Source organism: Camelus ferus, chromosome 18 (genome assembly GCF_009834535.1).
Source record: "Camelus ferus isolate YT-003-E chromosome 18, BCGSAC_Cfer_1.0, whole genome shotgun sequence".
Taxonomy (NCBI): domain Eukaryota; kingdom Metazoa; phylum Chordata; class Mammalia; order Artiodactyla; family Camelidae; genus Camelus; species Camelus ferus.
In genome coordinates this window covers 20008338-20022747 of record NC_045713.1, presented here as the reverse complement: position 1 = coordinate 20022747, position 14410 = coordinate 20008338, and the positions used below count along the sequence as shown (strand labels likewise).

Here is a 14410-nt window from a genome sequence, read left to right as displayed (position 1 = left end):
AGTGTCTTTTATAATTGAAAAATTTTCTAAATTCAAAAGATACTTCCACTGGAGGGAAAAATAGAATCATAAGATGACCTATTGTCCCTTTTATACTGAGACCAATAAGAAATATCCCAATTTAATTAAGATAATATACTCCATCAACCAAGATATCTCCATCAACTTTTGGCAATTTATCGGACACCTCAGTATATTAATCAGTTATTGCCTGGTGCATATTTTTACAGATTTTAGACTTATGCATAAGATAATTGTGCAAGTATTTATTTTCCTCTTGATAAGCAATCTGGGAAGATACCAGGACATAAGAAGCATGATTTTTTACCATACATTCTACTTTTCTATACTTAAAAAAATTTTTTAATAAGGAAAATAGTACATAAATTTTGCAGTGTGGCTTATAATTTCTTAAAATGAAACAAAGTTTCAAGGTCAAAATTAGCATTTGAATGTTGACATTGAATCACATGTCAGTTGATTTCTACAAAGTTCCTTAATATAACATTTCTATTTTTTTAAACCAGAGTCATACATTGCTATTTAAGATTAATTTCTTCTCTATAATTGATAGTTTATTTTATGACTTTGAATTCTCCCTAGTTTCAAAGATGGTGATATAAAGTTCCAAGTGAGTATTTTTAAAAACTGTGTTATTATCATTAAAGAAGATGCAGTGTATTCAAGTGTCAGCATATTTTAGTTTCTATGACATTACTGTCTTTATAAAATTGCTGAAAGCATGTGTTTGGATATTTTTGACATACTTCTTGAACAAAAAGACATAGACAAAGCTAGAAAAAATGCAATATTCAGTGTTGGTGTAACATTGTAATTTATGGAGTAATAGTCTGTTCATGAAATTTAACTACTCTGAGCAAGACCCTCAGGGCTTATGCATTGCAAGCACATACATTAAAAAAATATTTTTTTGCTTCCTTTTTGTTGTTGTTTTTGCTCAGTAATGCACCATATATTTTTTTCTTTTTACCTCTTGACCCCCTTCACATATTCCTCCCACTCCCACACTTCTTCTGGCAACCATCAACCAGTTCTCTGTATCCAGGAACTTAATATTTTTTTAGATTCCTCTTATAAGAGAGATCACACAGTGTTTGTCATTCTCTGTCTGACTTATTTCACTTAGCATAATACTCTTGAAGTCTATCCATGTTGTCACAAATGGCAAGAGTTCATTATGTTTTATGGATGAATATTATTCTGCTGTATATATACACCACGTCATCTTCATCCATTCATCTATTAAAGGACACTTAGGTTATTTCCATGTCTTGGTTATTGTAAATAATGCTGTAATGATCATGGCAATGCAGATATCTTTTCAAGACAGTGATTTCATTCCCATCAAGTAAATACCCAGAAGTGGAATTACTGGATCATATGGTAGTTCTATTTTTAATTTTTTGAGGAACCTCCATACTGTTTTCCATAGTGGCTGCACCAAATACATTCCAACCAACAGTGCACAAGTGTTCCCTTTCTTCATATCCTCACCAACGTTTGTTATCTCTTGTCTTTTTGATAATAGCTATTCTGATATGTGTGAGGTGAAATCTCATTGTGATTTTGATTTGCAATTCCATGATGATTAATGATGTTGAGCACTTTTTCATATACCTGTTGGCCATCTGTACGTTCTCCTTGGAAAAATCTCTATTTAGATCTTCTGCTCATTTTACAATTAGATTGTGTGACTTCTTTATGTATTTTGTGTATTAGTCCCTTATCAAATATATGATTTGCAAATATTTCCTCCCACTCAGTAGGTTGCCTTTTCATTTTGTTGATGGTTTCCTTCAACTCGAAGGATGCTGTTTAGTATGATGTAATTTTACTTTTCTATCTTTGCTTTTGTTGCTTTTGCAATCTAGTTATATGTTTTCTGTTTCTTTGTAATTCAGTCTTGGTAGGTTGTATGTTTCTAGGAATTTATCCATTTCTTCTACATTATCGAGTTTGTTGGTGTATAGTTATTCATAGCTGTATCTTGTAATCCATTTTACTTCGGTGGCATCAGTTGTAATGTCTCATCTTTCTTTTCTGATTTTAGTTATTTGAATCTTCTCTCTTTTTTCTTAGTTTAGCTAAAGATTTGTCAACTTTGTTGATCTTTAGAAATACATTTTATTATATTGATAGTCTCATATTCAGTGGCTTTGTTTAACATTTACTGTCTAATGTTTATCTGTTAAAAATCTGGACTTTTCTAGATATTCAGTCTTACATCATTCCAATCCTTATAGCTTTCTATTTATACATTTATTTATTTTTCTTGCCTTATGGCATTGACTAGGACCTCTAGTAAAAGACATGCTTGTCTTTTTCCTGCCCTCAAGGATGAAGTGTTCAGTATTTGACATTAAGGATCATGTTAACTGTTATAGTGTGTGTGTGTGTGTGTCTGTGTGTGTGCACGCGCTCCTTATCAGATTAAGAAGATTCCTTCTATTTCTGGTTTTCTGAGGGTGTTTCAAAAATTATAAATGAGTGTTACAATTTATTAAATGTGTTTTCTGAACATATTAAATTATCATATATAAAATTTCTTCTCTATTCCATTAATGTGGTAAAATAGATTACTTGTTTTCAGATATAATACATACCCTTGTATTCTTGGAATAAACCTCATGTGATAATGATGTATTATTTACTTTTGTATGTATCATCAGATTTGATTTGTGAATATTTTGTTTAGAATTTTTGTATGCATATTTATGAGAGAGATTAAACTATAATTTTACTTTCTTTTCATGTAAAGTATTCATTTCAAGGTTATGTCTTTAATTCCAGTTTTTAGTTCATTTACATTTTTTAGTGGCTGAATATGCTATTAGATGCAGGTATTGGACCCTTTTTTATTGAAGTATAGTTGGTTTACAATGTGTTAACTTCTGGTGTATGATTCAAATATATATATATTCTTTTTCATTATAGGCCATTACAAGGTATTGAATATAGTTCCCTGTTCTATATAGTAGGACCTTGTTGTTTATCTATTTTATATATATAATACTTGGTATCTGCAAATCCCAAACTCCCAATTTATTCCTTCCCACCCCTTTTCCCCCTGGTAAACATAAGTTTTCAATATCTGTGAGTCTGTCTCTGTTTTGTAAATAAGTTCATTTATATCCCTTTTTTAAAAATTCCATATGGTATCATATGGTATTTTTCTTTCTCTTTCTGGCTTACTTCACTTAGTGTGATGATCTCCAGGTCCATGCATGTTGCTGCAAATGGCATTATTTTATTTTTTTTTATAGCTGAGTAGTATTCCATTGTGTGTGTGTGTGTGCATATATATATACACACACATTTAATAAAGTATTCATGTGTTTGGGGTTATGTCTACCATCTATTTGTTTTCCTTTTGTCCGATTTTTTAGATGAGTAAAGTTTTAAAAATTATTGCCATCTATTAGTTTGCTATACTTCCTTTTCTAATTCTTTTAGAGCTTATCTTAGAGATTACAACATGCATACTTGATTTTTTTGGAGTCTACCTTATATTAGTACTTTTATCGCTTCCCAGACAATACAGTGACCTTTAACTTTATTCACTCTTTCTTGTCTTTGAGGTATCATGGTGATTTATTTTAACTTTGCATATAATTTAAACTTCATAAGACATTATTATTTTCAGCAACTAATTTTTTATGTTTATAATACTCTCTATTGTTCTTCATATCTTCCTACAGTAGATTGCCTCCTATCTGGGATTGTTTTCCTTTTGCCCCCAGAATTCACTTTATTGTGTCTTTTGACGCAGTCTGCAAGTGACAGATTCTCTCAGCACTTTTTGGGTGGATGTCTGAAAAAAATCTTTATTTTGCCTTCACTAAAAAAAATTGTAATTAAGATCTAATTCACATACCATAAAATTCACTCTTTTAAAGTGCACAATTAAGTAGTTTTTAATATATTCATAAAGTTATGCAATGAGCAATACTATGTAACCACAGAACATTTTCATTACTCCCCCCTCCAAAAAAAAATCCTATACCTATTAGCAATCACTCTCCAGTCCCCCTCCCTCCAAAGCTCCAGCCCCTGACAGCCACTAATCTACTTTCTGTCTCTATGGATTTGCCTATTCTGGACATTCCATATACATGAAATCATACAATATGTGGCTTTTGTGTCTGACTTCTTTACTTTAGATAAATGTTCAAGGTTCTTCCATGTTGTAACATGTATCAGTCCTTGATTCATATTATGGCTGAATAATATTCCATTATGTGGATAGCCTACCTTTTTTTTTTGTCCATTCATCAATTGATGAACATTTTGGTTGCTTCCAGTTTAGGGCTTTTATGAAAAATGCTGCTATGAACATTGGTGGACGTTGGTTTTCAGTTCTTTTCATTATATACCTAAGAGTCAAATTGTTTGGTCATGTGATAACACTATATTAACTTTTTGAGAAACTGTAAAATTGTTTCCATAGTGGCTGCACCATTTTACCACTCTCATCAGCAATGTATAAGGGTTCAACCTTTATATCCTCATCTACATTTTTTTATTTTCCATTTTGAAAAATAGCCATCTAGTGGGTGTGAAGTAGTAACACACTGCAGCCTTTATTTGCATTTCCCAAATGACTAATGGTGATGAGCTTCTTCTCATGTGTTTATCGGTCATTAGTATATCTCCTTGGAGAAGTCATTATTCAAATCTTTACACACTCTAAAATTGAGTTGTCTTTTAGATGTTGAATTGTAAGTGTTCTTTATATATGGTGAACAGTAGACCTCTAACAAATATATGGTTTGCAAATATTTTTCCCATTCTATATATTGTCTTTTCACTTTTTCTTGGTAGTGTCTTTTGAAGCACCAAATTTTAAAATTTGAAACAGTTCAGTGTTTCTATTTTCTTTGGTTTCTGTGCTTTTGGTGTCCCATCTAAGAAACTATTATCTAATACAATGTTCCAAAGATTTACACCTATATTTTATTTTAAGAGTTTAATAGTTCTACCTCTTCATACTAGGTCTTTGATCCATAATGAGTTGATTTTTATATATGGTGTGAGATAGAAGTCCAATTTCGTTCTGTTACATGTGGATATCCAGTTGTCCCAGCACCATTTATTTTAAAGACTATTCTTTTCCACCAATGAATTGTCTTGGCACTCTTGTCAAACATCAATTGAACATAAATATATGACCTTCTTCTTGCACTCTCAATTTGATTCCATTGATCTATATGTCTATATATAAGCCAGTACCACACTGTGTAGATGAATGTAGCTTTGTAATAAGTTTTGCAACTGAGAAGTCTAAGTCTTCTAACTTTGTTCTTCTTTTTCAGGATTATTTTGTTTCTTCTGGCCACTTACATCTCGATGTGAATTTTAGGATCAACTTGTCAATTTCTGTAAAAGAGCCAGCTGGGATTTTGATAGGGATTATTTTAAATCTGTATACCATTTTGGGGAGTTATCTTGACAATATTAAGCCTTCCAATTCATGAACGTGGGATAGCCTTCCACTTATTTAGCTCTTCTATTATTATTTCAATAATGTTTTATATTTTTTACTGTACCAATCTAGCACTCCTTTTGTTAAATTCCTGTTTTATTCTTTCTGATATTATTATAAATGAGTTTACTTTTTACAGTTCATTTTGTTCATCCCTGGTATACTAAAAACAGTTGATTTTGGGGGCAGGGTATAGCTTAAGTGGTAGAGCGCATGCTTAGCATGCAAGCAGTCCTGGGTTCAATCCCTAATACCTCCTCCAAAAATAAAATAAACCTAATCCCGCCTGCCACCAAAATAATTAAATAACACAAAAATAAAAAGTATATTTAAAAAAAGGTGAGAAATTATTGAAAAAATAAATAAATAAAATAAAATACAGCTGACTTTGTACATTGATTTTGTATCCTGCAATCTTGCTAAATTTAATCCTAATACTTTTTGTTTGGTTGTTCATCCTAGTATATTAAAATACAATTGAATTTGTATATTGATCTTGTAGCCTGCAGTCTCGCTAATTAGTCCTAATAGTTTTCATTTGGTTGTTTGTTTGCTTTGTTTCATTCTATTTTCTTGGTTTGGATTCTTTAGGATATTGTATATACAAGATCATATCATCTGCAAACAGAAATGCTTTACTTCTTTCTTTCCAATCTGGATATCATTTCTTTCTTTTTCTTGCCTAACTGCTTTGGCTAGAACCTTCAGTACAGTGAGAGTGGACATCCTTGTCATGTTTCTGATCATTAGAGGGAAAGCTTTAAGTTTTTCACCATTAAGTGTGATGTCAACTGTGGGATTTTAGTAAATTCTTTTATCATATTGAGCTTGCTTTCTTTTTCTGATGGATATTTTTGCTGGAAATAACATTCAAAGTTGGCTTTTAAGTATATTTTTGTCTTTAATTTTTAAAATAGTTTTTCTAGAATGTGCCTAGATGTGATTTTCTTTGTATTTGTTTTTTGGGGGTCAGGGTGAGGTGTGGCTGTAGACTTCTTGAATCTGTTCCAATGATAGTTTTGAAAAACTTTTAAGCAGTATTTCTATTATTGATTCTGAGTTGTTCTCTCTCCTCTTTTCTTAACTCCAAATACATGTGTGTTAGACCTTTCCACAGTGTCTCATATGTCTCTTTTGTATTTGTCTCTGTATTTTAAACATTTTTCTCTGCATGCTTCAATTTGATAATTTTCTACCAGTCTTCCAGTTTACCAATCCCCTTTTCTGAATTTCTAATCTATAGTTAAATTAATCTATTAAGTACTTATAGATTTCAAATATTGTATTTTTCGGCTCTAGAGTTTCTACTTTTAAATAGATTCTGTATTTCTGGTGGATTCTTGAACAGACTAATCATAGTATTCTAAGTCCTGTCTCATAAGGCCATTTTCTGAATCACTTATGGGTCTGTTTCTGGGTTTGTTTTTTGACTCTGGGCATTTGGTCATTTGGCACTGTTTTCTGGTTTGTCTTGTTAATTTAACTGAATGCTGAACATTGTGTATGAAAAATATAGAGGCTTTAGATGCAACGTATAAGCAAACATATAGCATATAGGCAGATCATTCTGATGCAGTGAAAGCTGAACTATTTCTAATTTTTTCTTATTCCCAAGGCATAGCCTTTCCTGAATAACTGGGTATGTACCAGGACCCTTTTTTTTTTTTTTTCTGGCCAGGCTTTAAACTCCAGTTTTTTCCTGAGTATTGTGAAACTGACAAAAATCTCTTCTTAGGTTTCAGCCTATTACCAGATGCTTTCTGCTAGGTTTCTTGGAACATAACTCATTTGCAATGACTTGGCAAATTACTTGAAGGGAAATTGCATGCAGAATTTCAACACATTTTCTTTTTCTCTGACACCCTGGCCTCTCAAATAGTATCTAACTTGATTGCTTTCTCGTGCTTTCTAATATTTTTTTTTCTCCTCCTTAGTAGTTGTTCTTAGTAAGAGGGTTAGCAGGATACCAGCTACTCCATCATAGCCAGAAGTGAAAGTCCCCCTTTCGTATTTTATTTTATAGACTTAAGATTCACTTGCATTTAAAATGTTATGAAATAGTTCAGACATACAAAAAGGTATAAAGAAAAATATAAATAACACCCATGGTAGCTTCACTCAGTTTTACCAAACTGTTGAGACCCTGAAGACCCCCTTCTTACCACATCTCCCCGCCTTGGCTACATTATTCAGAGTTTGGTATTTCTCACCCCCTTGGATTTCTCTACATATTCAGGACACACGTATATTCACCCAAACAAAATCTAGAGTTGCTTTACAGGTTGCTAAGTGTGACTTGGTGTTATGACGCCTGTTTTCTTTTCTGACTTGCTTTTCTTTTGCTCCACTGTTTGTTTATAAGAGCCACTTGCTTTGTTGTGTGAAGCTATGATTCATTTTCACATTGAGTGATTACACCGCAGTTTATTTTTCCGTTCTCTTGCTGATGGATATTTAGGTTGTTTCCAGTTTTTCATTAAAATCAACGCTGCTATAAACATTTCTGCCTATGCTTCTCGGACTCGTGTGCCAGAGCGTCATTAGTAGTCTGCCGTGCAGTGAGATTGCTGGTGTTTAAGGCAAACGCTTGTTCACTCATTAGACCAGGCCAGACTCTTTTCCAGACCAGCTGGATTAATTTACATTTCCACTGGCTGTGGATGAGAGTTCCCATTAGTAGTTGCCATGGCCTCAGCCCCATGCGATGTTGTCAGATGTTTAGTTTTTGCTAATCTGATGAAATTAAAATAGCATGGCGTTGTGGTTTTAATTTGCATTTCTCTATTGACTGAAGTTAAGCACTTTGTATTCTCCATAGCCCCTGCTTCCACCTGATTTCCTACCACCAATCTTCTCCACTTCCCCAGAATCTCATGAAATTCGGCCAGCTTTTAGTCTAAATGACCACAACCTCAGAATTCATTTCTTGGCACCAGAGCCTGGTGGGTAAGCACCTCTCCAGGGCTCTATCCCATCCAGGATTGTACCGGAGTGCTTCCCATACAGTGATGCATTTTGTGCTGACAATAGTCATGACCCCTGTTTCTCAGATGAGAAAACAGAGAATCAGAGAGGTCAGGAACTTGCCCCAGGGCACACAGCTGGCACCTGGCAGACTCCATACCAGGTACTCTTCGCTCCTTGGTAGGAGGCTGCAGAGATGAGGTGCTGCTGCGGGAGCAACCTAAGCAGGGAGGTTCTCAGGGCAACCTCTGGCCTTCGCTCAGGAAGCACACCTGGTGGTCTGGGTGCCTCTGGGCAGTAAGTTTCTGTTCCCCTCGGGAGTCAGCTGAGTGTGAAGTCCCAGAAAGGGATGGATTCAGTGCAGGGAGGGCAGCGGGACGGGGAGGTGTTCCTACTCAGTGCTGTGGGAACAGGAGGAGAAGGCTCTGTCATTCAAGACTGATGTTTCCCAGAATCAAATGGCTTATTTTAGATGATGTTCAATATCCCTGGACTCCCTAGCGAGAGTTAGACCCTTTTCAAATTTTTTTCAATCCTCGGATGATGCAGGGGGCGAGAATCTCAGTTTGGTGCCAGTAAGGCTTAAACACCTCTGTGAGACTCTTTAATCTCCCCTTTTAAACAAAGGCAAACTAGATCTCCAACTTCTAAGAGTCTTAAGCAGGGAATAGTATCTCACAAAAATTTAATGATTGTCTTTTGCTTTCCTTGTATTTAGTTTTTACATTTCATTGTATTTGGTTTTATGGTAAATTCATTGCTTTAAGAGACACTGATATCGCATCTGCTATATTCCAGGCCCTGTTCCAAGTGCTTTACAGATACTGACTAATTCTCCCAAGGACCCTATGAGGTAGGAATGGTTATTATTATCTCCATTTTACAGAATGAGGACTCTTGAGACCCAGAAAGGTTAAGTAAACTTCCTAAGGTCACACAGCCTGTAAACAGCAGTGCAGGGATTTGAACTGAGGCAGGCCGGCCCCAAGTCTGTGTCTGAACCACTGTGGTGCACTGAGTTCTGTATGCATTGCAGCTGTGTGTATGCGTCAGGGGCCCTGCGGGGGGCCCAGCGATTCTGCACATGGCTTCCTGAATTCTCACAAGAATCCTGGAGGCAGGCTTTACCATCTTTACTTACGAGGCTCAGAGAGGGGGAGTGATGAGCCCAGAGCCACACAGCTGAACGTCTCTGTGCCCTTCACCGCTTCTTGCTTGGTGACCTGTTAGGGAGCTCAGAGGGGGCCAGAATAGGATCTGGGGAACGCGAGCTCAGGGATGGTGTCTGGAAAGAGTCACGCGTGTGACTTGGTCCCACATGGGTCGGCCCTCTACGCTTCAGTTCCAGCTACACCCCTGTCATGGGGGTCGGTCTGGGTAAGGCTCCAGGACCCACCGGCCTCTGGCTGGTACCTCCTCAAGCAGACAGAGAGCTGGGGGCCAGCCTGCGGGTTGTCCCTCTGCCCAGGGCACCGGAGTCTGCTCTTCCTGGATAGGCTGGCTCTGTTCTCCAGAGAGGTCTCTTCTCCACCTCATGCAGATCAGAGAGTCCAGGTCGTCTTCATGTGATCAGGCTAAGTTCATCTTAGGTATTCACTCGAGGTTTCCTTTGTGGGCTAATCTTGGATTTGTTATTTAGTAGGAAGCAAATTCACTGGGGAAACCTCGACCTGGGGGTTTTGGGGGACAGGGCACTCAAGCTGGCTTCTTGTCAAATACCATTTTCCAAACCACCCCTCCCCAACCCCCCATCTCCTTTCTTGTCCAGATGAATAAATGTGCACACATCACACTACAGCAGCAGGCTTAGCAGGGGTGGAGGAGCAGCAAGCTTCTCCCCTTTTGAGCTCCCTTCTCATCTGGGACTGTGTGGGAAGCACAGGGAGAAGGTGGGAGAAGTGCAGAGGGATCGGAGGGGCGAATCAGCCACTTCTAAGGGACGGGAATCTGTGGGGACACCCATGGGCTCCTGACACTCTTGCTTTTCAGAGACAAATCCCAGAATCTGAGGCAAGTCTTCCAAAGGAGGGATGGGGGCCCGAGAGAGGCTGTCCAGGGTTCCTTGGTCCCCAGGCCCGGGCCCACACTCTCGCTGTGTGTCTCTTCCAGGCTCCAGGAGGCAGCATGCTGTGTGGCTGGGCTGCCCCTTTCCTCCTGCTGATGCTCCAGGGAGGTAAGTGACTGCTTCATGGTCCACAGGTGGGGAGCAGCCAGGACAGGGCTAAAGGCCACAGGGTCGGAGTCAGTGGCATCTGTCCACTTGCAGCCGACACGGGTCCAGTCGCCACCTCTGCATTACCCAGAACCCATCCAACCAGAGAGCTCCATCATCAAGAACTGGGTCCTGTGTGTCCCATGTGGCCCAGCCCTCCCGCTGCGGGAATGAGAGACTTCATCCTTCTTTTCTGCAGCTCTCTGCCTTGGGTGGCTCCCAGCCCTCAGAGTGAGGAAGTCCTGCCTTTGGTCTAACCTCAGTTTCTCCTCATCTCGTAAGAGGTGTTTTTCAACAACCACTGGATCCACAGCCAGCACTGGTGTTCCCCAGCGGGCAGGAGCGGGGCCGTGGAGACAAAGGCAGCCGAAGCCTTGGACGGCAGCCCCAGAGGACCAGAGGATGTTGCAGTCAGAGGGAGAGATGTTAGAGACCTGAGCTGGGAAAGTCCAGGAGTTAGATATGAGGGCACAGTCAGAACTGAGGGATCCAGGAAGCTTTCCCAGAGGAGGCGGGACACAGGCTGGAATGCGGGCCAGACTGGGGTCAGGGGCGCGCTCAGCCACTGCTCTGCTGACTCATCTGCATTTCTGTCTGGTTTTTACCGAAAGACCCAGAGCCTCAAATAGCTCCATCAGGAAACAGATGTTTCCAGAAACGAGTTCCTATATTTTCCCTTTACCAGTGGTCAGTGCACTGTCCTGGCTCTAAAGGGACTTGAGGTCCCCCACTGCAGCTCCACCCACCAGGGGCACAAATGACAAGCCCCTGCTGTGTCCTGGGCGCTGAGCACCCTCGTTCCCTTTTCCCGACAGTCCACAAGGTCCCTGCTGCAGTGACACCCAGTTCTCAGTTGAGGAAGCTGAGGCTCAGAGTGGATAAGGGAGAGGTCCTGGGCCACACAGCCGGGCTGTGGCGGAGCTGGGATTGGTTCCCAAATCTGCCCGATTCCCGTGGCCTTGACTGCCTTTTTTTTTTTTTTAATTTTTCGTTTTTGGTGGGGGAGTTAATTAGGTTTACTTATTAAGTTTTAGAGGAGGTACTGGGGATTGAACCCAGGACCTTCTGTATGCTAAGCATGCACTCTGCCACTTTAGCTATACCCTCCCACGGTCTTAACTGCTTTTATGCAGAGAGTGCCACGTGCAGGCAGCGTGGTCTGCACTGGTGTGATATCATCCAAATACCCCTCCAAGAGGTCAGTATCCCCAGCTTACAAACAGGGACTGGAGCAGCCATGAGTCATGTGTCCACTTTCCATGCCTCTCACTGTCCCCCTCACCCTGTGATAACCCTGGGGTCTCTGCCCAGCGGTCAGTGTCCTGACCAGATGACTGGGTTTTTCACTCCCTCTGGTTCCTGATGCCCCCTCCACGCTACTTCAGGGGCTGCTGTCCCCTCCCCAGTTTCATTCCAAATTTGGGACAAACTCTGTCCCTTGATGGCCTCGAGCCTACCTAGGAATGGCAGCTCCTTGCCAAGTTCTGGAACTCTGAGAGAGAACAACCAGGATGTAAACTCGGAGATGACAGCCACATGGGTTTAGGTCCTGCCGAAAACCATCCTGTGTTCTCCATAAGGTATCTGAACTAGCCCCTCTGTGCCCACTAACAGGCCTTGTGTTCCTCCCGGGGGAAGCTTCCTCCAAGAACAGGATTCATGGCTACATCTCAGATCCCTTGGGAGTGTCTGCCCGGGGCGCTCAGCTGCAGTGAGAAGGATGCTGAGGCCACGCCCAAGGGAGCAAGAGAGCCATGATTGATTAGCAATGTCTGCCACGTGTGTGGAGGTGTAGAACTAGCATGGATTCGATTCAGCCTTTCTTGGGTCTCAGCAGCCAGACCAAGAGAGAGACAGGAGGTGTGGTCCAGCCTCAGAGCCTCAGTGTTCTCATCTGTAAAATGGCTGTGGGCACGGGTGAAAGGATGTTTCCAGCAACAGTGTTCTGGGCTCCGAATCCAGCTTCTGACCTAGACTGAGCCCTAGGAAGACAGTCCTACCGCCCCTTGGATCTTCATTAGTCAAGGAAAAATAGGGAAAAGCCACTAAAAGTGAATCTACGTAAAAGGGGAACAGATTTCTGGTAAATAGGAGGGGGAAATAGCAGCGCTGGTACTTGGCCTTACAAAACAAAACCGAACTAAAACTTCTTAAATGTCTTTCGCCAAACATTCAACAAAATGTAGATTATGATGATGCCTCTATTTTTAGAACAAAGTGAACCAATTAATGTTGGAGGTGGGAGAGTATTAAATTGTCCAACAAAATTGCCTGAGGGGAACATGCCTGTGTCACTTGCGGCAGCGGCGGTGGTGGTGGTTTGGGCAGTAGGATGACACAGACATTTTGGCAGAAGGAGTTAAGGGCTTCACAGTTTTCAGAAGGTTTCTGGCTCCATCGAAGCGCTGCCAGGTCACTGAGGTCCACGTCCTGTCTTGGACCAGCCGCTGTGAACAGATGGCTCGTCCCAGTCGGGGCTTCGAGACCCTCACAGCCCCTCTCTCACTGACTTCATGAATCCCTCTCACGGGCTGCCCCTGTTCGCCTGACGTCTGGGGAGTTCAGGACATGCCACCTGGAGGGGGAGCCTGGCCGGGAGGGATGCTGACCTGCGGGCTGGACACGGGGCTCGTGGGGAGAGGGCTGGGGGGGGACCCACTGAGTTTATGATGTTCACGTTAGCAGAGGCCTGTCTCCAAAACAAGTTTTGAAACTCTGGGGGCTCAAAAAAAAAATTGTCACATGGCAAAGCCCCCCTTGCCCGAGGCCTATATGTTAATGGCCCTTGGGCCACCGTATTCATCCTAGCTGTGGGAGCCCTGCTACAATTCATCCTCCAGCCCTCGAGGGGGTGAGGGGGTGACAGGAGTGAGGGCTCTGCAGTTACCTCATCAAGGCCTCTGTCTCCCTGACCCTCCAGCCTGGGGCTGCTCAGACCTCATCTGCTATACCGATTATATCCAGACTGTCACCTGCATCCTGCAGACATGGACCGTGCACCCCGACATGCTCACCCTCACCTGGTAAGTGGCCGGGCCTCAGGGTAGCCCTGGAGAGCTGGGATGGGGGCGGGACCGCCAGAGACCACAGACTGTGTTGGACCTACTGTGTGCCTGGCAGGTGGTTAGCAATAAAAATAAAAGCTGCCTCTTCCTGAGGGCTCTCTCAGCCATTTCACCAAGAGCATTTGATTTCAGCCCAAGAAAGACCATGAGCTGGAAATCACCGTGCCCATCTTACAGATGCCCACCCGGGGCTCGCGAGACTCGTCAAAGCAGGGCAGCTTTGTCCAGCCCCAAAGACCAAACTCTCTTGCCTGCACAGGGCTGACTGTGGTTTTGAGACCTCAGGGTGACTAGACTCCCACATGATTTTTTGAAACTGGCATCCTGTTACGCTTCACATGGATGATCACTTCTGAGCCTCACAGTTATTTTACAAATGAGGACACTAGGGTTCAGAGAGGTTATGCCATTTGCCCAAGGTCACAGAGCCAGTGAATGGTGGAGCTGAGATGCAAACACAGGCAGCCTGACTCCAAAATCCATGGGTCCCGATTAGTGTATATTGTGAAAGAAAAAAAATTATTCATGCCCCTTGTTAAAGGATGGTAAAGCAGACTTGATTCAAGACCATCGAGATAGGTGTAGGGACCACTGCACGGGCTTTGCAGTAGGGAAGAGGGATTGAGCTAAAGGCCGAATACAAGGAAGATTGGGTATTGATCGCTA

General features: G+C 41.1%; 1 protein-coding gene across 4 annotated transcripts in view; it reads left to right on the top strand.

The window, feature by feature from the left end:
* Positions 1 to 14410, top strand: part of IL21R (interleukin 21 receptor) — a 50775-nt gene that overhangs the window by 26322 nt on the left and 10043 nt on the right. For 3 of the 4 annotated variants that reach the window (XM_032460586.1, XM_032460585.1, XM_032460584.1), the window contains 3 exons: positions 9266 to 9320; positions 10577 to 10640; positions 13600 to 13702. In XM_032460586.1, the coding sequence (XP_032316477.1) occupies positions 10592 to 10640; positions 13600 to 13702 (152 nt within the window). In that variant the 5' untranslated portion in view covers positions 9266 to 9320; positions 10577 to 10591. The remainder of the gene's footprint in view (positions 1 to 9265; positions 9321 to 10576; positions 10641 to 13599; positions 13703 to 14410) is intronic. The other variant, XM_006186677.3, reaches the window with a different exon arrangement.